Source organism: Pseudopodoces humilis, chromosome 24, assembly GCF_049639895.1.
Source record: "Pseudopodoces humilis isolate 2021_Gansu_Grassland_sample_001 chromosome 24, ASM4963989v1, whole genome shotgun sequence".
Classification (NCBI taxonomy): Eukaryota; Metazoa; Chordata; class Aves; order Passeriformes; family Paridae; genus Pseudopodoces; species Pseudopodoces humilis.
In genome coordinates, this window is record NC_142223.1 from 5524828 (window position 1) to 5550250 (window position 25423).

A 25423-nucleotide genomic window follows, 5' to 3' on the forward strand; every position below is an offset into this window, starting at 1 on the left:
CCAACAATTCCCTTCCCAAGAGGAAAATGTGTGAGGAAATCAAATCAGCTTTGCATAAGGCTCTGGAGGTGCCAAGTCCCCGCTGTGCTGTGCTGCTGTAGGTACTTCAGTGGGTGCAGTGGCTGCAGGGGAGATCTCAGGGCTCAAGTGCTGCAGTGAGAGCTTTGGAGAGTTAAAGAAGAACAAGAGGTAAAAAAAGGCAAAGCAGCTACTGAAGCCAGTGGGAGGCTAAGAAGAGGAGACAGAGGCACAAAACCTCAGCAGACTGGCAAGGAGAACAAGTTAATAATCAAGGTTTTTTTCCCTGCAGCTGATTTTATGCAGCAGTTAGAGCACAGGAGAGGCAGCACTTCCCTGGATAGGCTCAAAATGATGGGTGAGTCCTTTGGGCAAAGAGGAATTAGAGGTCACTGCTGCTCTTCCATTTACATGGGGCAGACAGTGCTGATAAGCTGGAAAAACCCTGCCAAGCAATTCCAACTTCCTCTAAGTAAGCCTCAAATCCAGCCTGATCTCTCTGTAAGACTCTAATAGAAATAGCTAATTTATTAATATAAATATTAGAGTAGAAATTGAAGTCTCATAAAAATGACAGATCATATAATGGATTCCTTACTCTTGGGACTTTCCTATCTGGGATCAATTTAAAAATTGCAGGTATTTGTGTCTCCTTCCCAGAAGCCAAATAAAGTTTATAAATAAAGTATAATAAATAGCAGACAAATAACCACTAAATCAGCTTCACAGGGGTTCCTCCAGAGCTGATCCTGGGTCACAGCCCCACAGCCACAGCAAAACCTCTTTTTGTCACCCATGGTTTCCAAGGACACACTACTGAAAGACTTTGGTGGCACTTTTTTTCTCCCCTGTTCCTAAACCCCGAGCCCCTCTCTGAAGGAGGTTTCAGGTGATGTCATCCTGACAGTTTGGCACACTGCAAGCACAGAAATTGTCCAGCAACGAGTCCAGCCCAGTTCCTGCTCCAGTCAAACATAAGACACTGCACAGATCTGGGCAGCTTTTCTGCCTCCTGATTCCAACAATATGATTTTACAAGGTCCTTTAAGGACAAGTGCAGCCAGACACAACCCCTGCCTTTCTTTTCCAGCAGATCCTCTGATATCTGCTCCTGTTTTCATACAGATAAACCCCTCCCCCCCTCATTCTACAGCTGCAGTGGCCACACAGGAAATCTGGGAAAAGCCAGCTTGGGGAACGTAGTGTAAGGACTTTAGTACAAATTTATTGCCACAAATCAGAGGCATAAAATATGCACATTTAACTTGTGAATTTAATCCTAAATTGCAGCAAAACAATGTTTCAACTGTTAGGAGATATCACTAAGCCTGACAAAGCTATTGTTTTTCTAGCATCCTTTCCCCTGCTTGACTACAACCTTTTATGATGATGTTTTAAAAAGCAGAAACAAAGGTAAAATAGCCATTTTTGTCCTCCAAACTTGCCTTGTCTGGGTATTTCTGAAGGAGCTCCCGGACTTTGGCTGTGTTGTTGAGGGCTGCACAAATGACCAGGCACCCTGCGTGCTCTGACTCTGTCCTCTGTGACAGCAGCTTCTCCAGGACAGTCACCAAAGTACCTGAAAAAAAGACAAAAATGGACCTGTCACCACACATCTCAGTGTCTGAGGGGACAGGTGTCACAGCTCCCCAGCAGTGCAAAGTTAAAAATTTTGCAAGTTCTGCCTCAAGTCTGATTTGAGTAAACAGTTCCAGATCCATCTACATCAGGAAAATAAAAAAATCCTGGCAAGTCTGTGCTCTCTTCCACATGATCCTGACACCCAGAGGAAATAAGGATGGTCAAGCCACTTTTTTTTTTAATTTTTTTAAAATTCTGAACAGATGTGCAAAGTACCAGAAAATATCCTCTCCATGCACCATGTGATCCCAAACTCAATTTCAGGGCAGATTAGGCAAAACAATTGTTGATTTCACAACAGTTCCACACATGGACCTGGGAATATTTCACAAGCCCTCAAGAATCAGTGTCTTTGTACAGGAAACAGGATGGAACAGGGAACTGAGACAATGCAAGGATGAGGGAAATACTGAATCTAGGGCAGAGCTGTGCTTAGCAATTCTGAGTCCTAAATTCTGCATTTTTACATTAAACCCTGCATTTCCCAGTCCTAAATCCTGCATTTTCCTGTCAAGGCCAGCTTTGCTTGCCCAGTAAAGCACAGCTGGGTTTTAGTCTGCATTTTCCCATTAATCCCAGCACTTCCAAGTCCTAAATCCTGCATTTTCTTAAGGCCCAGCTTTGTTTGCCCAGTAAGGCACAGCCAGACTTTAGTTCTCCATCTAGGGAAGAACATCTGGATTTTGCCACCATCCAAAGAGCTGTACCAAAGAGCTCCCAGCCCCTGGGGAACCAGGTTTGTCCCTCACTTTTGGATTCCTTGGCACTCTCCGTGGTCATCAGGTTGGCCTCCTCCTCCCTCTGGTAGGCTGTCAGGCAGGCAGGGTTGAAGGTCCAGGACTGTCCCCCCACTGACACTCGCAGATCTCCATCCCCATAGACCTTGATCACCTTCCCAATGTGCCCCAGGGTCTGCAAGGAAAAAAGAGGATTTTTTTTCCCCCCCAAAGCTGTAGTCCTCAGACCCAAAGCCGGGGGTTTTTTGTTTGTTTTTTTTCGTAAAGCTGCAGCTCCTGCTGTGTGAAAAGAAGCACTGGACAAGTGACACACTCGCAGACAGCTCCCACTTCGAGGACACCAGAGGGTTCTCACCAGTTTCTCTTTCACTGGTTTGCCCTAGAAGGGTTTTCCCAGACACACTGGAAATGGCTGGGAAAGGAGGTGCTGAATAGAACTGATCAAGCTGGGACTGTGGATGGTTTCCTCTGGGCTTTAACAGCTCCTGGAGGAACCTGTATCCCACTTTTAGCTATACTGGGCTGATTTTTCACCTCCTTGCCTCATTCCAGAGAACCAGGGAGGGCATAAGACTTTGGTGATGGAAACCTCTCACATGAGCTGGTAGCAGCCAAATCCTTTTTGTTGGATTCACTCTTGTCCTGTTTGGGTGCCGTGGACACAATGGTGTTACCGAGAGCCACCAGCACCAGGGGCTGGGCAGGGGCTTCCCTGCAAGAATTCTGGGGGTTACAAGCCCATGTCTAAGTGCTGAGGGCTTGGAGAAGCTCAGGAGGTTACTGGACTGTCCTGGAACTGGCGCGCACTCACAGGTGCCATCTCATCTGTCCACTCCCCATGACCAGGTTGGAACCGCTTCACTGTTTCCATATCATCTATCACCCGGACCACATCACCAACCCAAAAGGTGTTGAGCTACAAGAAAAAGAAAGTCATAAGCTTTTGGGGAATTAAGCCACACACACACACAGACTAAAAATGAATAGTGATCAGCCCCTTCACCCCAATCCCAAAATCCCAACAAACAAGACACCTGCTGAGTCAAAAAACAGCACTGCACAACATAAATGCAACTATCAAGAAAGCTGTAACCACTGAGCTGCAAAATAAACACAATCCAATTCTCTTTTAAGCCAAGTGCACATTTAAGTAGGGAAATAATTTGGAACAGGCTGTTTCTTAATTTGTTTTGCTCCAAATTGTTTATAATTAATACCGGATAAAGCATGGTAGTTTTCTTGGTCCTTGCTACACCTGGCTTGGCACTGGAGATTTTAATTTGCTTTAATAAGGAAGCTAAATCTGTTTGCTATTTAAAACCGAAAAGGGAAACCAGGGTTTATCTGTGCTGGCAATCTGCCAGACACTGCTCACTGAGCTAGGAAGGGAGCAGTGTCAAAACACACTTTTCAGAGCAGACTAATTTTGTGTAAACAGTCTGACACTGCATTTTCCACTGGTATTGGGAGTTTTTAGCATTGTAACCTTGCTCAGATCAGGATTTTGCGGTTTTCCAGAAGCTTCTTCACTACCTAATTATCTCCATTTCTAATCATCTGCTTCTCAAGTCCTCAAACCTCTGGGGAAGGCCAGAGCTGTGAGCTTTGGAAATGTAGCCACAAAATTAGAAGAGCTGGATTAAAGACTCAGAAGAAATCAGAGAGAAGTGAGACAAAGATGCAAAAAAGAACAACATGGAGACACAAAAAAAATCAAAGGGAAATTATGTGGGGAGAAAGGTTCATTACAAAGGCAAGGCAGCTGCAGAAGGATGAGAGACTGGAAGCTGAAATTAAGAAATGGAGTTTACCTTAAGGACTTGCAAATGGGGAAGTTCATAAAACAGGACAATAGTGTTTAGAAGAGCAGGGTGTTCCTTCAGCACCTGCTGGGGACACACTGAGCCCTAACCCAGCAGGTTCAGTGATTTCCTTGCAGCATTTCCAGGCCACATGCAGCACCTACCTTGGTCAGGGCTCCAGGATGGAAAGTCCAGCGGGTCTCACTGTTGAACTGGACCCTCACGTCCCCTCTGTCTGTGATCCTGTGCACAGTCCCTGTCTGGCCAATGAACTTTTGACAAAAACAAGAACAAGAGGGGAAAGCCCCAAAATAAATCACGTTGTTTAATAGTGGGGAAAGAAGATAGCCAAGGTATAGATGGCTAAATCACCCAGCATTTCCCATCCACAGTGCTCCCAAACCTTTATTCTGTATTTTCCTGCTAAGCCCAGCATTTCCCAGTCCTAAATTCTGCATTTTCGTGTTAATCCCAACATTTCCAAATCCTAAATTCTGCATTTTCCCATTAATCCCAGCATTTCCAATGTTTGCATGAAATTTTCTGCAAAAAGGAGGGGAAAAGCTCCTCTGAAAGAGCAGCATATTGGGGGAGGAGGGGGATAAGAGTTAAGTGCAGAAATGGTTGAAAATGCAGCACAAGTTTTCCTCTTTCCAAATGACAGAGGTGGGCAGGGAATCCAACTTTGTTCTGCATTATAAAATACGAGCAAGGCAAATTCTGAGAGGGGGAAAAAGGGCAAGGTACACAAAACAAAATATAATTGTGCAGTGCAGGGTTCTAGATCTACTCTTTCTGGCAGGTCTTGAGCAGCTCATGGTTTATAAAGAGGTAAAAAATGCCAGTTTCTGAGGTGACAGGAGGTTCCTGTTTCTTTGTTTAATATCCCTCTCCCCTGCATTCCCCAACAACAGGAATTCAGGAGCACAGAGGTTTAACAACCAACAACAGACATAGCAACACCCAAAATCTACAGTTTTAGGGGGTGTATTCCTGAGCTGGAGAAAAAAATCTCATGGCACCACTGGCAGCTTTGTTAAAGTTCATCAGAAGATGACAAGTTCCTGCCTGCCAGGCTGAAAAAAAAAAACCCCAAAAAAGAGGCTGATGCTCACTTAAGAGATTTCCACATTGAAACTGAAATGACAGAATTTGCCTTGACATTTTAAAGCCTGATTTCAAAAAGTCTGCCCACCTATAGGGCAGGTTGGGCCAGGATAGATATTTAACATATCTTGATAGTTTTATAGCATTTATTCATGTTATTTACAGTAATAGCTGCCATATCTATCTTTATTTCCTTTACTCTCTGGGCTTTTTTTAAAACAACAGGTGACTGCAGACTGGTGGCTCTTCAATTTAAAGGCAAGTCTAAGCTCCAAAAATATGATATGGGCTGAGAAATTTTAGCTGTGGTGAGGGACAGAGCCCACTGTTGACAAAACATAACTGTAATTACCAGTAATGCACAGAACAAAAGAAGCCAAACAAGGAATGGATCCAGAACAACACAGAAAAGATCCATGGCTCATTTAGAAACAAACAAACCAGCAGTTTTTGGGTTTTTTTTCTGCTTCCAAGACTTTTGCAGGGATCCACAAGGCCATTCTCATCCAACAGAGCCTAAAAATAATTCTGACTCCAGTGTACTATCACTAAAAAAATCCGTATTTGTGATTCAATTCAACTTTAAGGTCACATGAAGATGTTCTCAGGTAACTTCCTGAGCAGTGCAGAATGAGGGAGAGGCTGGAATTGTATCCAGGGAGAATCCAGGGACATACCTCAGCCATTTTGGGATTCCAGCCTCCATGGCCCTCCTGCATCTCCCGCAGGATGTCAATGTCCAGCAGGCACTTCACTTTGTCCCCGTGCTGGAAGGGATGCCTGTCTGTGCTCTCCTTCCTCTGCAGCTCAGCTGGTTTCCCTGGGGACAACAAGGACAGCACCCACAGGCATACAGGGTGCAGTCACACATCTTGGGTGCCTCACTTTGTTAGAAGGGTTGAAAATTAATTAGGGCAGAATGGTGAAAACTCCCTTTCATGCCCTATACACTCTATAGGGCAACAGAGGAATCAGTAGGATTTAACTATAATTGGATATTAATAAAGCATAAGCAGCTCTAACGAGATACATTTTGTCCCTTTGCAGAGCAGGGAATGCCTCTCAGGCTGTGGCAGACACCAGGAACTGCTCTTAGCAATCCATTCACCCACAACTGCTGTTCAGTCACACCCACACAGCACCCAAAATTAGTTCTGCTCTCCACAGGCAGGCAAAGAATTCACTCTGAGGAGTTCCTTACCCTCCTACCCTTCCCATGCAGCCATACCCCCAGAAGTAAGTTCCTCACCCAACCCTTCCCTTGCCTCATGTTCTTGCCAAACTGCTCAGGGAGAGAAAAGTGTGAGAAAGACTGATAAAAATCTACCTGAAAAGTTTTATCTGAAAAGTCGGATAAAAACCCTGATTCTGCTGCTGCAAACACGAGAACAGGACCCTCTGGTTTCCTTCAGGTCAAAGATGGTCCCTGCACTTCATTAAAAAAAAACAACCCCACAACTACATTACACCTGAGTAAAAAAAAAAGTTTCAAGTCCAAAACCACAAGGAGCTTCCTTGGACTTAAGAGGAAAGGGGGCTTGCAGCAAGTTGCCAGTACAAACATCACCTTTTCCCATCACTTTTTCTAATTTTTGTCTGTTCCATTCTTCAAAGTCTTCCTTTGGTCACATTCCACTTTTGGCTCTACCAGGAGAGTATTTGCTCTCTAAAAGCACAGTGGACAACAGCTTGCCTGAAGAATGAAAAGCTCTGGATCGGCAAATGTAACAAAAGTGAGAAAAGTTGAATTCTCTGTAACAGAGTGGGAATTTCCTGCACTTCCAGCAGAATTTGTATTCCTTGGGATACAACTGTGGGTATCTGATGGTTTTACTACTGAAAGTCCAAAATATTTCATGAAGCACTCTGAGATCAAGCAGTATGTTGACACACAAACCAAATTCTCTCAAATTATGGTCATTATGGGAGAACTTTAGAAAACTGGGAGGTGGTTTTATGTCTTCCAAACAAAAAATGTCTTCAGTGCCAATGGCCACATCAATCACAACTTCTCAACAAAGACTTCACTCAGCAAAGATTTGTCTCTACCCACCTAATTTTGGGAGGTGCTCCTTGTAGTAGAAGCCCCCAGAAGCCTCCACAGTACATTTGAGGTCCACTTTTCCCTTGTGGCCCACCCTGTAGACGTTGGTGGTTCCATCTGCCCAGGTGACACTGGCAACACTGCGGCCGGTCTCCACATCCCAGCCCCGGATATCAACCACACGGCCAGTCTTACCCTCACCCCCTGAGGGGAAAAGAAGTGAAAGTCAGGAAAATTGGATCATGAGACAACTCATTTTGACCACTTAGGAGGGAATCTCTGCATTAAATTTGCTGAAACCCAGCGAGCCGTTCATTTTGGAATGATTCTGTGGAGAATTCCTGCTGTGCAGGAGCATGGCCTAGTTAGAGAACACACACATGGTGTCATGGCACCACACTGTGGCAACAAAAAAAAACTCAGCAGTGCTGCAAAACCCACCCAGGATCTTTAAATCTCTCCCCAACACCATCCATGTGGGGGAACATCAAATAAACTTTGTTTTCTTCAAGCAAGGAGCAGCTGGAAGAATCCAGAACAGGAGGATGGATGTGTGGAGGTGAACATGGCTGAGCACTGGGCTGTGCTCTGACCCAAGGGACAACACCCGAGCCTTATGAAGGCAACCAGGGTTTGCAGATTCCCAACCCCACAGTCACTCTGTGGTGCACTTGGGCAAGTCCCAGCATTTCCCCAAACAGGGACAGCAACATCTGTCACACTGAGGAACTTCTGATTGTCTACAAAGTCCTGAAATCTAACAGCTTTGACGGAGCTGAATTCCTCATTTACCAGCACATCTAAAAAGCACAATACAAATGCTGGTGGCAGTTCTACTCATGACATGGCTGTGGATGGGGGCAGCTCCACCAAAACCAGAGAACAGCTGAGGGGGGGATTTAGAGTTCCTCTCACTGCTCCTGCTCAGGGAGCTGCTTTCAGGTCAGCACCACCATAAGCAACACAAGTCTCAGACATGTAAATGCTGCTCTGAACTCAAAAGGATGGATAAGCTGTATTGAGCATAAGCTCCTTCTGCACTCAGACCCTGCAAGAATCCACATCCTCTGCTGAACTCAGAGCTGCAATAAATGGCAGAGTCAACTTTGGAAACCTTTGAACTTTTGAGTTAATTCTTCAGGGGCAAAAGAAGCTGTAAACACCACAGTGTGTGTGCAGGGCTCTGGGACAAATGGGCAGGAAAGGTCCCTTAGCCCTGGACCACCACACAGAAATTGCTATCAGGGACCTGGGGACAAGTATTACAACCCAAAAGCAGCTATAAAAAGGCATTTTTGTCCCACTGCATTTTCAGCCTGAAGGTTTCAATTCCTGTAGAAAGCTGGAACCACTCTCCAGTAATCACAGAGTCTTTCATCAAGCGCAGCATGTGAAACCCTCCTTAGAGATAATTTCTCCTCACTGTTCTTGAAAGTATCCAAATAAGAACACTCCACAGAACCCCCAAAGAAAATAGATACTGTACACAAAATCAGATAAACTTTCCACTATCAATTAAAGCTTTTTCAAGAAGAGAGGAGTCTTCATTTTCTTGTAACATGGTGTGCATTTACAATTTTACACAAGAGCTTCCAGGATGGTTCCCAGTGGTTTTCACATCTATGAAAGATGAGCAGCAAAACTTCCTCCCCACACCCTGGATGTGGTTTATGTCACAGATATGTGACAAACAACAAAAAAAAGGAAACCATGGATATTAATTACTCTAAAGAACAGGCACCTGCATCACCTGAACAAGTCCCCTAGAAGCTGCTGCTCAAGATGAGGATTTTTAACCAGCAAAAATAAAAGAATACTTTATATATACATAAAAAAATACACACACACACATACACACACACACACACACACATATATATCTATATCTATATATATATACATATATACATATATACATATATATACACACACATATATACATATACGTATACTTAAATGGTGTTCTACAGGACATCCCAAAGGCAGCTTACCATCCTGGTTACCCCACTCCCAGTCAGGCCCACGGACCACTTTAGCCCCCTGGAAAGTCCCTTTTAATGTGATGCGAGTCAGATTCTGTCGAGGGCTCACTAGGACCCTGGAAAAACAAAATCAGAGGAAATAAGTGAATTTGTTATTGTTACAGACACTGACAAAGCTCTGTTCCAGCTGACAGCTGTCACATGAGGATCATCCTTCACTTTAGGGTAATGGACATTACTGGGCCTGCACAGAGGCATTAATGGAGCTCAGCACATTCTGTAACCAGAAAATCAGAGCAGCTCACACCAGCAGTGCAGTGGCTGGACTATTCCCAGACTCTCACAGACCTTCCCACCTGCCCTGCATCCCACACCCCCCTCCAGCGGCAGGGAGAAAGAAAAAGGTACCTACGTGATAGTGAACAGGGGGTCTGATGTCCTGTTAAAGCAGCTCCCAATTCCCATAATGTCACAGCAATCTATCTGCTGGCTCTGTGTGTGCTGTCCCCAGGCTGCCACAAAGTCTTCTCATGAGTTACCAAGCCACCAAAATCCACAGGGACCTGCCTAGTTGCTCACCCAGGGTACAATCCCCTTTTCTAGGTAACTGCAAAAGTGCCCCAATCCATGCCCCTGGAGCCAGACAGGCTCTTGGCAACTCCCAGCCCAGACAGAGCAACCCACGTTCAGCAGCTGTTCCACAGGGCAAGGGGAGGGGAAGCTTCCTGGGGGTAGGGCTGACCTCAGAGCACTGCATTTATTTTCCATCTAATACCTCCAGAGGGAAGATGGAGACTCGGGAGGATAAAAAGCTTATGCTTGAACTTACTGTTTACTTATCCAGCAAATGCTTAAGTCTTTTACGTTTCTTAACCTATCTCCAGATCTCCCACCTGTGGTTTACAGCCTCATATTTCAAAAGAGGGAGAGATTATTTATGCCTTGCTCTTATAATCACTGAATGTTCATTAATTACCCAGGCTGGAGCTTAACAGGAGAAAGATGAGGGCCCTGTATTTGGAGGGTTGAGATTATGCCTGGTTTAAGCACCATCAAGGCTGGATATTGTTATGAAAGAAGATAATGACAGTGGAGGAAAAAGCTCAGCTATAAAGAGCCACTGCTCAGCATTCATTTTATTGCACTGTGTCAGGCACTACAGACTGGCTTCAAAAACCAGTGTGGATTTGGGTATAGCCTCTGAAACAGCTCAGATGTTCTCACTGCATTTTGTTCAATGTTCTTCTAAAAATTTATCAAAGATGTCTAAGCCAAGCCCTGAGACAAAGTGATAAAAATAATAATTCTCTCTTCCAAACCCTTCTCTCACATGGGATGAGATTCAACGCAAAGATTCTTAGTGACAGTAAAATAAAGCACCAAACTGAGCTTAAGATGCTTAAATAGCAAAATACCCACCACTCACTCTATTCTTAGCAGAAGAAAAACCTTCTTGGATTATCATGTAACAGTGGTCATTCCCCAGCTCAACACTCTCACATTAACCTGCCACTTCCTCTGAAATTTGTGGATGGGGACCAAAAAAACAAAGCTGTGATCAATTTAGGAAGCTGACCTTCCTTAAAGAAGGAAAATGTAAGAAACTCCATCTTCTGTCAGATTGAAAATGCTGGGGGCCACCCACCAGAACTGTCCTCCTTCACCAGCCTTACCAAAATTCTGACCCTGCATTAAACCACTGCTAACCAGCACCACCAGAGTGATGCAAGCACCAGATCTCCTCAGCCAATGATTCTTACCAATCTAATTCAACATTTTGCTCCAAATACTGGATAACTACCAAAGTTACTCCGTGTGATGCAAAAATACCCCCGGGATAAATTTAATCACTGTGGTACTGCCTTTAATAACAATGTTGATTGCCATAGCACAAGTCTGCAGCCATTTCTGCCCTACAAATTCCAAGGATATTAAATTACTGCAGAGCCCAGAAAGCACTTGGGAGCATGTACTGTATAGAATGAAGTTATGGCTCTCTCCAGCACGATGGGAACCACTCCCTGGGGATGTTCTGCCTGTGCTCAAGTTTCTCTGAGGTGCTTATTTGGCTTTTGACATCCCTGAGAACTCTGCTGCAGCATCTGGAACAGCAGCATCACCCCTGCTTTAAAGAGAGGGATGGGAGATCCAAATCAACTGATCTGGAGAAATTGAAACAAAAACTACTTTTAATTTGCAGCAGCAAGGCAGAGCTCCTTCGCACCAGGCATCGTTGATGTGTTTTGTGAGACCTTTCTGCTGCACAAAGTTCTTATCTGAAGAAATAAACACAATGAAGGGGACGAGGAAGCAGGAAGGATGGTCACCCTGTAAGGGTGATGCAAAAATACCCCCGGGATAAATTTAATCACTGTGGTACAATCCCTTCAGAAAGGCACAGCTCTAAACCAGATTTTCAACTCATGGCAGACACAAAGCCACATCCCTGCCAGGACACACAAAGATCCACCTCCAGAAAAGCCAACATGAAGGTGTTGCAGGAACTACAGGCAAAAGTGATGTCAGCGCAAGAAATTCCAGGTTTTCTAATCCCTCCAGCAAAGCTTTTCCTGAAACTCTTCCAGCAAAGGATAAAGGGAGACAGTTCTGACAGATGGCTACTGGTTGCTCAAGCAGGAGCCAGACTAAGACAAGGACGCTGGAGAGAGATCAGGATCACAGAAACCTATTTCAGGAACTGTCTTTACCTAGATTTTTTTCTTTTCGATCCTCTGCTTCCTTGACAAGGCCCAGTTCTTCACAAAACCAGCTGTATCTTTGTAACACATCCTTTTAAGTAAAAGCTGTGTTTTTTTGGTAACCCCCAAAGTAACTCGGATCAAATCCTATTCTGGAAAGCCACAGCAGGAAAGGTTTCAGACCAAGACTACTACATGGAAACTAAAAGGGTTCCTGCAGACAGTTTTTCACAACTGTGCTCTTAGAGATATTCATCCAGAGCACTTAAAGGCAGAATATTGCACTGAGAAGATGCAGAAACACCTCTGAGCACACAGAGTGAAAATGTCTTGTTGTCATCCTCAAAACATCATTATTAGTTCAAAATCCAGGCTAAAGCTGGTTCAGTGAAGGTTTCTCTTGCTTGCAGTTTTGATCATGTAATTTCAGAAAAGATAAAGATAATATATGTCATGGAAAAACAATCCATGTTCTAGGAATCAAACAGAATAACCCAAATTACACAAGGAAAGCCCCAGTATGACAATACACCTTGGTGTTCAAGTTCGGGGTTTTTTAAGGAGGCACAGGCAGTTTATCTTGTAAATCACCGTGTTTTTTTTCCTAAAGTAAAATCACACAAATTCATTAACAGATAAAAAATAATAAATTCATATTAAAAAATTAATTTGATTCCAAATATTCCTCACCCAAATTTCTTAGCTTAAACTGCCACTGCATAAACACCTGTTGAGGAGGTTACTATGCAAATAAACCTGCATCCCTTTATTGCCCAGTAATGAAACATACAACAGTTGTCACTCAGCTGCTGGATTAGCTCAACCCTCAGCAGAAGCAGCCACAGATGGAAGGCTGGATTATTAAAGCTGCCTTGAATGGGTCTGCACTAAATCAGAGCACACACTTGTTCCTGGATCTGGTTTCCAAATCCAGCTGGTAACTCCACCAGACAGAACTGGTTTAAGAATTATAGATGAAAATAACTGCAATTTCTGTTTTGACTACAGCATAAAACACAATGGGAGAAAATATTTGTATTTCTTGTGCTTGGTTACACAAAACATTTCCCTGTGCAACTAACTGGCTCCTCCAGCTCCATTGTTTGCCAGGGAAAAAAAACAACCAGGGCTTGTGAAAAACTACTGAGGTTGTGATTTACTGGTGGAGAAGGCTAGAACACAGCCTGGGTAAAATGTACCACATCTGAAATTCAACTCAGCCCCAGCCTGAGCAGGTGATCCAAGCAAAATGTTGCTGCATGGGAATGTAACAACATTCATATTTTGCATGAGATTACCTCAGATTTGATTATTTGCACAACTCACCAGAGTGTGCCTGACTTTTCCAGCTCTAATATAAACTTGATGAGCTTTGCTTTGCTGCCCTGCCACAGACACTGATTTATCTTCCAATTACTAAGCACATAATCAGCAAATGGATACAACAACTCTGAAAAAAGCTCTTCAGTAAAACCATGCTGTTCCATCCTTTTAAGCCAAGGATGAGAGCCTCTGCCACAACAGCCATAAAATTCAAATCAAACAAGACCAATAAAAAATAACAAATTAGGAGGTCAGGGAGAGATTACCTCAAATAGCAAAATTAAAAAAAAAAAAAAAATCAGCATTTCCTATCACCTCAAGATCAAACTCAGGTCATTTTAAGAGATGAAATAGCCTTCAAGTAAAGGTATCTTCAAAGCCTCTTTAGAAAACTGATTGTGAGTCTTCTGCAGTGCCTGTCTGGGGTTAAATCCTCCTAAATCCTGGGATTAGTGACCTGCTACAAACCAGGTGTTCTGGCCTTGCCTGGTTCAGGTGGCCAAGGGTGGCTCTGGCAGCAGAAGCAGGAATTTGTGAAGAAGCAAAGGATCCCCAAGCCCTGCCAGAGAAAGGAGGTGGGAGAATCCTGGTCTCTAAAGGAGACTCAACAACAAAACCCAAATCCATACAGCATTTATCACAACTTTTAAATACTCTGATTTTCTCTTTTTGTCCTTAGGGAACTGCTGAAGATTTTATCTTCTACTTAATTTAGAAGGAAAAAAAAAAAAAAAGAAGAAAAAGAGAGATTAGTGATCTAAGCAATAGTCCCAGTGAGTCATAAAGCAGGCAATTTCTGTTCTTGAAAAGGATGCTGCAGTGCCTAAGGCAAAGTGTTTCCACAGCTCAGACCTCCCTTATTCCACAGAAATCCTCTCCTTGGCATTGTTCAAAGGTGCTCCGTGCCCTTTGTTTCACACCAGGACATTCCATCCTTAATGCAGAGCACTCTCCAGAGCCCTGGACCAACAAATCACATTTGCATTAAAGCAAAGATGTTCCCACTGCTTCCTGCCCCTGCACTACAAGGCATTTCTGAGTAAAAGGGATTTGATTTGCCAGCTCCCTGTGTGAAAGCTGCAGAAAACACACATTTATTGCAGTTATTGTGTCACCGGCGGTCCAATCCTGAAACCAAACCCATTTCTGACCTGTTTGCTCCAAAAGCTGAGTGACTTCCAAGAGCCACAACATGAACCTTTCATTCAGCTTTAAAACTGCAGCTTTCCACAACAGGGAACTTCTTCCTGGAAAATTTCTAATTCCTCTCCATCCCAAAAGTCAGCTGGAATCAATACCTGCCATGCAGGAACAGCAGGAAAGTTCCATTATCCAATTAAACTGCTGTTTTATCCTTACCCCTTTATGGAGGTTCACAGAAATCACTGCCACATCTGACAGGCTCATGCTGTGTCTCTTTTTATTTTGTTTTATTTCCATTTTTTATCAGCTGCTTTTTATTCTGAAGATCCTTATTCCTGCTAGCACACAGCAATGTAAATCAGAATAGTGCTGATTTTATAAAGATTTGGTTATCAGGCACTCTGGACTATGCCTAGAGTTGTTTTTGTCAAATAAAGTTAATTTATATCACATTTTCTCTAACCACTCAACCAGCCACACTCACAGAAAAAAAAAGAGAAGTTAAAAAAGGCAAAATTATTTAGGAAAAAAAAAAACCCACCCAACCAAAAACCCACCAAAGCATCATCAGACACTACATCCTGCTCTGCCTTCAAAGAGCTCTCCAGTACTTCCGTAAGATTCCAGAGAGGAGCTGCGGTTTCTGGGAAAGTCCAGCTCTGGCCCTGGCAGGGCTCCTGGCCATCCTCCAAAATCCATTTTTTATCCTGACAGCAAGAATTGCGCTGCCCAACTCCAGCAGCAGCCTGGACACAGGCACAGACAAGCCTTGGAAGGGAAAGTCACTATTTACATCTTCCACCACCCAGATTCCTCAGAAAAAAAAAAAAGGAACAAGTTCTACGGAGGATGAGTGCTGGGGAGAAATTACCCAGAAATCTGCCTTTTGATCCCAGACAGCATCGCAGGTGCTCCTGGGGAGGGTCAGAGCCCTGATGCCCAAAGAATTTCCCACCTGCAGGGCTGGGAAATCCCCAGCACAGGGCAGAAAATTGGGGTTGCTCTGCAGCAGTGCCTTTTATATTTTTAATTTAAATGTGAGTATAATGATGTACCTTAAAGCTCAAATAAAAGACACAAGCAGGCATCCCTGAGTAACTACTTGGAGTAGTTACTAATAGAAAAAGAAAAAAAAACCCTCATGTCTATTTTTATAGAGATGTGTTATTTTTATAAATACATCAGATTGTGAAGCTCATTTCACAGTAGGATCTGGCTGGCTTCTCATATTAACACAAGCTCCAGAAACACCCTAATCTGGTGGATAAACACAAATCTCAGAGCTCAGAGGGGAGATTCTCTGGCCAGCACCATCCCTCCTCTGCCAGGACTCAGAATTCTGGATCAGCCAAGGCTGACAGCAGTCTGGCAAAATCAGCTCCAGGCAGAGCCTCCAACAAGGCAAGAAAAGCAGCTGCAAATCCCACACCGCTGCCTTGAGCACAGTAATTACACTTTTCATTCCACAGATGGATGCAAGGCACAGTGATATTTTCAAAGGCAGGCAAAGAAAAAATAAGATAAAAAAGAAATTCAATCACAGAGATAAGCTGATTTCTTATTCCTTCGCCTGCAGGCAAGAGGATTACATGATTCATCTTCATGCCCACTTTAGGAGATACAAATAAAAGTACTGGTGATACTATTTTTGAGTTCTTCCTCAGGACAGGAGAACAGATTTCCCATGTTTTGGCAAATCATGGAGAAGCATAAAATTACAGATGCTGTTCCACAGGCATCAGTGCAGCAGTCACCTCAAAAAAAACTTAATGTGCAGAGCAAGAGTAAGTGAGAAAGTGCTGCTCTTCAGGGAATAGACCCCAAGAATAATCAACAATTTGAGAGTGCAAGATCCCTGTCAGGCCTGAGAACAGCAAAGCATGTCTGAGAAATTATTTAATTGGGGGGGGGGGGGGGCGGGGGGGTGGCACGCTGAGGAAGAGAGAAAGCAGAGCAGAAATCATTTTTAGGTCACTTTATAAAAACACTCTGCAGATTTCTGTTCGCTGCCTTTTTTTCAAGCAGCATCATAAAACCTAACCAACCTAAACAACTAAGTTATTCTATAGAATAAACCTTTGAAAACCCAATCAGTAAAAACTGAGCACTGCCTGATATATTTACATTAATTTCTTTATGAAGTTAGATTCCACTGGGTTATTTCGCACAACCCTGTGGTGCACACAGCAGGTTTTGGAGAGCCCCAGGATGGAACTGAGCCCCATATATCTGCTGAGGGGGAAGAGGACTCACGGCTGGGAATGAGCAGTCTCGTAGCGCTCGAAGGAGTGCGACAGGTCGTGTTTGTTGTTCATGTAGCACTGGGTGCACAGGTCATAGTCAAAGCACATTTTGCATTTCCACCTCATGCCTCGGATCCCATGCTTCTTGCAGCAGTCACAGATGATGTTGGGGTGACGGACACCTGGGGGGAGCAAAAGGGAATGGGAGATCTACACAAATTCCAGGGAAAACCAGGCTCTTAGAACCACCCTTCTGGCACTGCAGAATGCCAAACCCTTCCAAAAAAGGCGTTGCACTGAGCCAAGGGCAGGCAGGAGTACTTCGCACACAAACACAATGCACCTAGAAATCCTAGGATCCTAGTTTAGAAATTTTTTTAGAAAAATTTTTTTTTTTTTAGAAATCCTGAGTCCTGTGTTTACCTCTTTTCAGCTTCTTACATTCCCATTTTTTTTATCCCAGTCATGTCTAAAGTAAATATCTCTGTTCATTACAGCACAAATGCTGCTCACAGAAGGGTGCCATGCTTAGTGCTGGGCATAGAAACAGCTGTTTATAAAGAGAAATTATTTAAGGCCTAGAAAACCCTGGCACAATTGCTCTGAATGAACCTACTTCTCTAATCCACACTTTACAGAATTAGGACACACAACTGTAACAGGGATTTGAGTGAAACTCAATGAATGCATGTTTTAAAGGGGAAAAAAATCGTGTATTGCAGGTGATGCAATAATACAATGTGAAGTGATATGGGAGGGCCTCTCTGCAGAATGACAAAGTCAGTGAAAGTGTTCAGTTCCCAGACAGAAAAAGTAGGAAAGCAGAGCCTTTGCACAGAGAGAAACAGGAATGTTCTGGCCATGCACAGGTGGTGTCAAAAGCTGTCCCAGCACAAAAGAAGGGGCATGAGGTGGCTGTGCCAGTGGCTGTGCCCTTGCCCAGGCCCTGCTCAAGCAGAGCCCTTGCACAGAGGGAAACAGGAATGTCCTGGCCATGACCAAGGCTCAGCATCACTCTACAAGCAGGTGCCAAAGGCCGGCACATGGGGCAGCTGTGACCTGGGGCAGGAGGTGACTTTGCCAGTGGCTGTCCCCTGCTCTGCTCACCTATCTGGGCGTTGTCATAGAGCAGCAGGTCATAAGCCCCCTGGAAGCCTGTGCGATAGTTGGTTCTGTTGCCCTGATCCCACTGCACCACCACGGTCTTGTCTGGTGTGGTGGGGCTGCCCGTCCGGCCAATCTCCACCACGGTGCCCACGCTGCCCTCGCCGCTGTCCTGGCTGCCCCACTTCCAGTCCACTCCACGGACTACCCGCATCCCGACCTGCATGCTGGCATGAGGGTCCAGGTCCATAGATCTGCACAGCAAACCCTAAAACTTCTCCTCCAGAGGGGTCTGGGAGATGGGCGGGATCATTGGCAGCACTCGTGGTGTCGTGGGCAGCATGGTCAGCACACCTGGAAACACAACAGGAATTTAGGTGATGCCACCCCATGTATCACATTTCCCCCCAAAATGATATGGCTGCAGAAAAAGCCTGACCTGCTGAGGAGGTAAATCTCGGTTTTATTCAGAACTGGGATTCTCACAGCTTAAGCACTGATGGGAATGACAGAATAACTAACCAGGCTTCTCAGGCTCATCAGCATCTGCAATAATATCCAAAAACTTGCTCCAGAGAGCTGTGCATGAGGGAAGAGAACCGGGCAAGGAGTCTGCAAAAAGTACCAGCCCCTGATTCCTAACTCAAGAATATGCACAAGAGCCACCAGAGACACAACAGCAGCAGAAACAAGCAAGCACAGTAAATAAAATTGAAAGAAATGACCAAGAAAACAGCAGCAGCACGATTTTAACAATAAAAGTCAGTCTATTTTTCAGGAAGTCTCCTCACATGCATCTTATCTTAATACAGCACTGTGGAGTTTCACTTGCCCTTTAAGTCAGTTTTGGTTTTAATTTGAGGATACAAGAAGTTTTAATACTTGAAAGAAGCGCTGGTCTGTTTCTGCAAAGTAACAGCAGTTTTTCAAAAACATGGCCTATGTCAGATTAGTTTCAGTCTTTTCCTGTTATTTATTCATGAGCTACAGCAGGAACAGGGAAAGGCTGTTGCTCCACTTCCAATAAACCCAGCAGATTCAATGCTGGGATCAGTGAGACAGGGACAGCCTTCCCAACTATTGCCATGACAATGGATAAATGAGGTGAACACACAGATGCAGCACATCTTCAATTCTGAATTAAATCAGATTCTTAAATCAAGCAGATTCTCAAATCCCTGTATCTCTCTTTACCAGCACAAGACAGAGAAGAGGAATGTGGCTTTCAATATGTAGAGCCTGTAAAAATCTCCTGTAACATCCCTAGGCATCCCTGGATCTCCCTCTTCCTCCTGACCTATACATAACATCCAGATTTTCTCAAAAATTGAAAAAAAGGCCCAAGAGGATGCAAAGGGATGAATAATGCAGATGGCACAAGCAAAGCTCCCCCAGTGCCATGATGCAGAGGGTGAGGAGCTGGTCCAGCTGAGGGATGTGTTCAGCCTCAGCAGCAGGAGCAGCTCTGGGCCCTGGGATGTGTTGTCAACACTCCCACCCACCAATAAAAGCAACTGAAACCACCAAACACTAAAAATAAACCCATCCTCCAGCCAAACATCCCCTTTTGAATGCACGGAGGAATCGTTTGATGCAAAACCACATTTCCAGCATGCAGCGTGAGCCTGATTTCTGCTCAGCTTCAGTATCTCTGCAGCTTCAACCTCTCTCTTTCCTCACTGCTGTGACATCTAAACACCTGTCACATGAGAACAGCATCAAACCCAGCTGTCCTTGTGAACTTCACATCATCCTCCCTTCTAGTCATCACTAAAAGTTGCCCTGGGCAACTCTTTCATTTGTTTTTGTGGGGCTGGATGTGACATTGCTGAACTGAAGGTGCCATCAGTGTTTACTGTCTTTATGAGAGCAGGAGTTATCAAAGAATATCCTTTTTAGAGCCTAGTGAGATGTCATGGAGTTACTTTACCTTTAAGAAAGTTTAAGTTGCTGGGAACTGCCTGGAGTCTTTTCTCCTGACCAATTATCAGTCATTGCTGAGAATTGACAGCAGTTTAGGCCATTGAAAAGTGGGATCAACTTGTGAACCCTACCTTAAAGTGTAAAACCAGAGCTCTCTTGGTTCTCTTTGTTTCCTGGCTGGGAAGGGTGGCAGAGCTCCAGGCCTCCCGTTCCCTGCCCAGGCCATGCGGCCAGGCGGGGACTGGGCTGGGCCCAGCGTCTCCCGGCCGGGAGATGCGGGCCCTGCGGAAGGTTTTCTCCGGGCTCTGGCCGGGCCGGGCCGGGCCGAGCCGATCTCTGGCTCGGCTGCAGGTTTTTTGCTGTAACTAAATTCACTAGAAACTGCTGAGTGAAGAAAGAGAGAGGCTCTAGACCTGCAGCGGGCTGGGCACGGCGACTGCACTCTCCAGAGCAGCCATGAGGAACTTTCCATCGAAGACGGCTCCAGCTCCTGCACCGGCCGAGGCCACAGAACTACCTACAACAGCTTGGGCAAGATTTTAACTCTTTCATTACCCAGATGAGACTTGCGGATTAATCTTTTTATCCAGAGAGAGAAAAAGAGAGTGATCAACATGAAAAGAGACTTTATAAACTACCAGTGACAGGAAAGAAAAGAAGCTTCAGAAAAGGTAGAGAATTAAGAAGATGCTTTAATTAAGCTGAAATATCTTTCTGTTAAAACTATGGAAATGTTATAAGGTCTTGAAAACACTCCTTTAATTCATGACAGTATATAGGGAGGAATAGAGTGTTCAAAGTGTAAATTTTGAGTAAAAAGTAGAGTTATTATGGTACAGTGAAGTGCTGGAAGATTTGAAGCCTTGAGAGGCAATGAGAAAACTGTTTGCTAGTGAAGCTCACAGAAACAGATGAAGAAGACTTTTTGCCTTTGAATAACTTATCCTTAAAAATCCCATCCCTAGACTCATGGCCCATACACACTTCAGAGTGATGTGAAAATGGGAGGAGTGGGCTCTAATAATAGCAACTCTGAGCAGCTAACATTAGGGCAATGGAAAACTATAACAAAAATAGTTTTTCTTGTGAGAAACTCCATAAATTAACAGGAAGAAACTTCTGTTTCTCTACAAAGACTGGTGAAAAGACTGTAGCAAGAATTGGGACTGTTTTAACCATCAAAGTTCCAAAGTTTTTGTCTCTTGTCATGTGAACAAGGGAATAGTGGGTAGACAGGGGATGAAAAGGTTTTTCTGGAAGTTTATTCTGGTGTTCTTGTTATTGTAGTTTGTCAATAAACTTTCTTTTTTTTTCTTTTAAGTTTTATGCCTGTTTTGCTCTTGTTCTAATCCATATCTCACAGCAAGAAATAAGTAATTTTCTTAGTTATTGGTTTAAAACCACGACATGAGATTTTCTCTCTTCCTCCAGATCTGAGATGAATAAAATGGACTATTTATTTATTTATTTATTTTTGCTTCAACTAAGAGGCAGAACTGGTTTTTTTTAAAGGCTGCTATGAACCAGTCAAGGCAGTCAAGCAGATAAAACAAATGGCAACAACCATCAATGCAAAAAAAAAGCACAATTCAATTACTGTTACAGGGCTTTTCCCTAAAAAGAACCACCACCATCCCTTCCTGTTTCATCCAAGGGAACTGGAGGTGGGTACTAACAGTGGGAGAAGGTATTCCATGCTTAGGGAAGGAAGCAACAAATTCCACACGGCACTGGATGGGGATAGACACTTCCCAGCCTTAACTTTTCTGCCATTTCACTGGGCCTTCTTCCTCTCCCCAGGAACAAATGAACCACCACAGGCTTAGAACTCTCAGTATCCCCAGGAAGGCAATGCCAGTTCCAGCAATTATTGATCAAAGAACATTCCAGGCCGTCCCACAAACCCATAAAACGTAAATCCCTCCAGCATAAAGGAGGATAATCCCTCCCTACCTGAAAACAGCAGAGCAGGCTGGCACTGATACATCCTGACAAGTGACCAGCAGAGAATCCCAACAGTAGAGCCAGCCCTGTCCCAGAAAGGCAAACCCACACTTTCCCCGTTCACCTTGCCACAAATTTTGGATGCTGCTGGAACTCAGCTGCACACCTGTGATGCTGGATGCTTTTACAGAAGTTGTCAGTGCTGCAAAAACCAACACCACCCCCTTGCTGGCTGATGTGAGGATGCCTTCCTAATGTGAATATTCCATTTTCCACACAAGAAGGCACCAAGTGCATCCTGCATTCCCATCTCCTCTGCAGAGGAGATGTGGAACAGGAGGAAAGGGCTGCTCAAAACCTTTATGAGATTAATTATGGCACTCTTGTGGTCTGAGCCTTGCCAGAGCAGCATTATTGACTTCCTAAGTGGAAATGTTTCACTCACTGGAGCAAATACTCCTCCCTTGATGCTGTCTAGGTTGTAATTATTCCAGTGAAGGACAGGTAGAGAATTTCTGCCAGAAATTATTCACAGAGAAAACATCAGTTTCCCATGGGAATTTCAAATAACCATGAATGAATAATCCATTATAAGAAAAGCAGATTTCTGCATCCTCATCTAACATTCTGACCTTGCCTACTGTGACACAGGAAGGAGCAGCCTAGATGTAATCTCTCAGTTTTAGGAAATCTCACTAAAACTTAACTGGGGAAAAGGGAAATACTCCAGCTTTCAGCCCACAGCATTTTAGCTGCAATAATTGTGCCAACTGTAAGCAGTGCGTGGAACCTGGTGATCACATTATTTCAACAGTATGGTAAACAGAGGAAGTGTTTAATAGAAAAAAAAAAAACAAAAAAACAACAGCTTGTTTTCTTCCCTATACACATATTTTGCAGTTCGAATCGTCTTCTGAGGTGAATTGCTCCACTTTAGAGAGATTTGCCCATGCAGGAGAGATGCTTCCTCAGGCAACTGCAAATCACACACTTCTCCAAAACTCCCAACTTCCCCAACTAATTAGCCCCCAAAGCAGCCAGCATCACACAGCACATTTTGCAAATAACATCATTGTCCATTTCTTACTCTTTTCATTCTCTTTGACTCTTCCAGTGCATTAAATAAAGTCTTATCAAGCCATTAGAAGTGTAGATTGATCAGTTACCACCACTGTAAAGCTTTAAGACTTAATTTTGCATATCCTCATACCAACACAGACACAATTTTGGTGTAATGGGTGAATTAAGCTAGCTCATATTGACTTAAAAACTGCTGGCTTTTAGCACTTTTTCCACTATTCCTGTGAGCATTTCCCTACAGAAATAAGGCTCAGCAGGGTTTCTCCCTTTTCTGACCCAAATTTCACAGCTCAATGCCTGCCCAGAGCTCACCTGCACCATCAAGTATTGTTCCCTACCTGTTTTCCTACCTGCAAGCCAGAAATAAATACTTTTGTGTTCTTTAATAACAGACAACTTGGATCAAATATCTCTGCTCAAGGCCTACAGCTGCTAAATTTATTATTATCAAAGTTAGCATTCATGCCAAAAATCTTAAATACACACAAATACAGTTGCTATTAGACGAAAACAGAGCAGAAAACCAGCAAAACACACAGGAAATCAATACTTTTGACCCACCACCACATGGACAGTGCCTTGCAGCAGAGAAGCTGTGGCTGCTCCATCCCTGAAAGTGTCCAAGGCCAGGTTGGACAGGGCTTGGAGCAACCTGGGGTAGCAGAAATAAGATGGGCTTTAATGTCTCTTCCAACCCAAACCAGTCTGGAATTCCATGAGATTCCCCTGAAAAGCCACAAGGCCTCAATGACACTTTTCTTCCCTTCTTGTGCAGGGAATTTTGTTTGGACTAAAATTTTGCAAAATGGCATCACTGGCATAGAGGAGGGAGAGAGAAGCAGATGCTGCTTTTGCGGCTTAATTACCAACAGGAGATAAACAAAGCCTTTTTACTGATAAATCAGTCTGTGCTGAAATAAAAAAATCAGAGAAGGGGCAACTGCCACTGGTGAAATCAACCAACCAACCAAAAAAAAACAAAACAAAACAAAACAAAACAAAAAAAACAAAACAAAAAATAAATTAAAAAAAAAACAAAACCAAAAAAAAACCCCCAAAAAAACCACCTGCATGAGGTGAAATAATTTCCAGGGCCCAAACCTCATGTGCTCCCAGAGTATATTTAACTGTATTACATAAACAGAATAAAACAGGTGATTAATAAGCCTTTGCTCTTGTCATTCCAGCATGAGAGCAGGCACATCCTGAAACATAGGGAGGAAATGCTAAAAATAACCAGTCAGGCCCAGAGTCCCCACCGAGCATTTTATCTCTGCAATCAACACTTGGCCTTTACAAATGCCAGCCCATTGATCTGTTTTGCCCAAACTGAATTTTCCATTCCATTTTATGCTGGTTGCATTTTGGCACTGAGTTGTTCCTTTTCCTTTCAGTAATATTTGAGTAGTTCTCACTCTGCTTTTCCATCTATTCCTTCACATTGTTAAAGGATGCAGGTCTAAAGGAAGCCCCAGGAAATCTATTAATATTCAGGAGCAGTACCTTTGTGCAAACTCTTCATTCCAGCATTCCGGTTATCTAAAAGATGGGCATCAACCTCATAGTAAATGATCTAAATAAATAAGGTGGAAGAAGTTAGAGAGAAATTACAAATCATAAACTTTAGGTTTGTTGTGTGTGAGTATGGCAGGACCCAAAAGCTGCAGTGGACACAAAAACTGAACTGAGCTGGCCTTGAACCTTCAGTTTAACTCAAATTTCAACCCCCCTGTGATGACCATGGGCACAGAAAATTGAACCTGCTCCAAAAACTTAACACTGATCTGCACAAAATCCAAACTGGCTTCATTACTGAGAGCTGTGGACTGAAAAGGGCTTTTTGTCAGCAGTGAGTAACAGAATTAATTAACAGAAAGTGACAGTGATCACCCAGGAGCAAAGACACAGCACAATGTTTTTCATGAATCAGCTCTGTGCTAACTGCAGGACTAAACCATGAAATGAACCTGGATTGCACAATGGTCAATATTTGCTTTAAAACACTGAAATGCAAACACCACCTTTAGGAAACACCACCATAAACCACAAATAAACAGCTGGCACAGGCTGCCACCACCAGAAGCTGTGGCACACCACAGGGTACTGGGTTTGCCAAGGATTCACTTAATTTACTTAACTGAAGCTTTTCTGGTTCTCTGGTTTGGATTTATGCTGACAGCACAGGGGGTTTGAGCTGGGGCTGAATAATCAAAGCCTTTTCTGGTTTTCCCACTGAGGCTGAGAGTGCACAGGAATTTGGGAGGGATCAGCCAGGGCACCTTCCCCCGAGTGACCACAGGTGCTCAGCAATAAAAAATGGGGGAAGAAAAAGGAAAAGAGAATGTTTGGAGTTTTTTTGTCTTCCCAAGCAATCCTTGCACCTGAGGAATTCCTTAATTTTACCCTTCCAGTCCTGCTCCCTATCCCACTAGGATGAAAGGGAGCTGCCTGCCAGGATTAACCCACCCCACACAAAAAAGGTGGAATGTCACCTGCTAGCTCAGGGATGCTCAAAATTCACATTTCTACATCAACATCAATCAAACCCTACAAAAGCACAAGTTCTCTCTACCAGCTTCTACTCCACAGGAAAACTTCAGGCTTCAAATTGCTGAGAACAGCACTTGTGCGCC

General features: G+C 43.8%; 1 protein-coding gene across 2 annotated transcripts in view; it reads right to left on the reverse strand.

Annotated features, from left to right (window-relative positions):
* MIB2 (MIB E3 ubiquitin protein ligase 2) overlaps window positions 1-25423 on the reverse strand; it is a 40194-nt gene that overhangs the window by 9755 nt on the left and 5016 nt on the right. The window contains exons 2-10 of one of the 2 annotated variants that reach the window (XM_005530422.3): window positions 17847-18197; window positions 16750-16921; window positions 9341-9447; window positions 7359-7553; window positions 5983-6125; window positions 4363-4470; window positions 3208-3312; window positions 2409-2571; window positions 1464-1597 (exon numbers count right to left, since the gene is read on the reverse strand). In XM_005530422.3, coding sequence (XP_005530479.1) covers window positions 1464-1597; window positions 2409-2571; window positions 3208-3312; window positions 4363-4470; window positions 5983-6125; window positions 7359-7553; window positions 9341-9447; window positions 16750-16921; window positions 17847-18093 — 1374 coding nt within the window. In that variant the 5' untranslated portion in view covers window positions 18094-18197. The remainder of the gene's footprint in view (window positions 1-1463; window positions 1598-2408; window positions 2572-3207; window positions 3313-4362; window positions 4471-5982; window positions 6126-7358; window positions 7554-9340; window positions 9448-16749; window positions 16922-17846; window positions 18198-25423) is intronic. The other variant, XM_014259181.2, reaches the window with a different exon arrangement.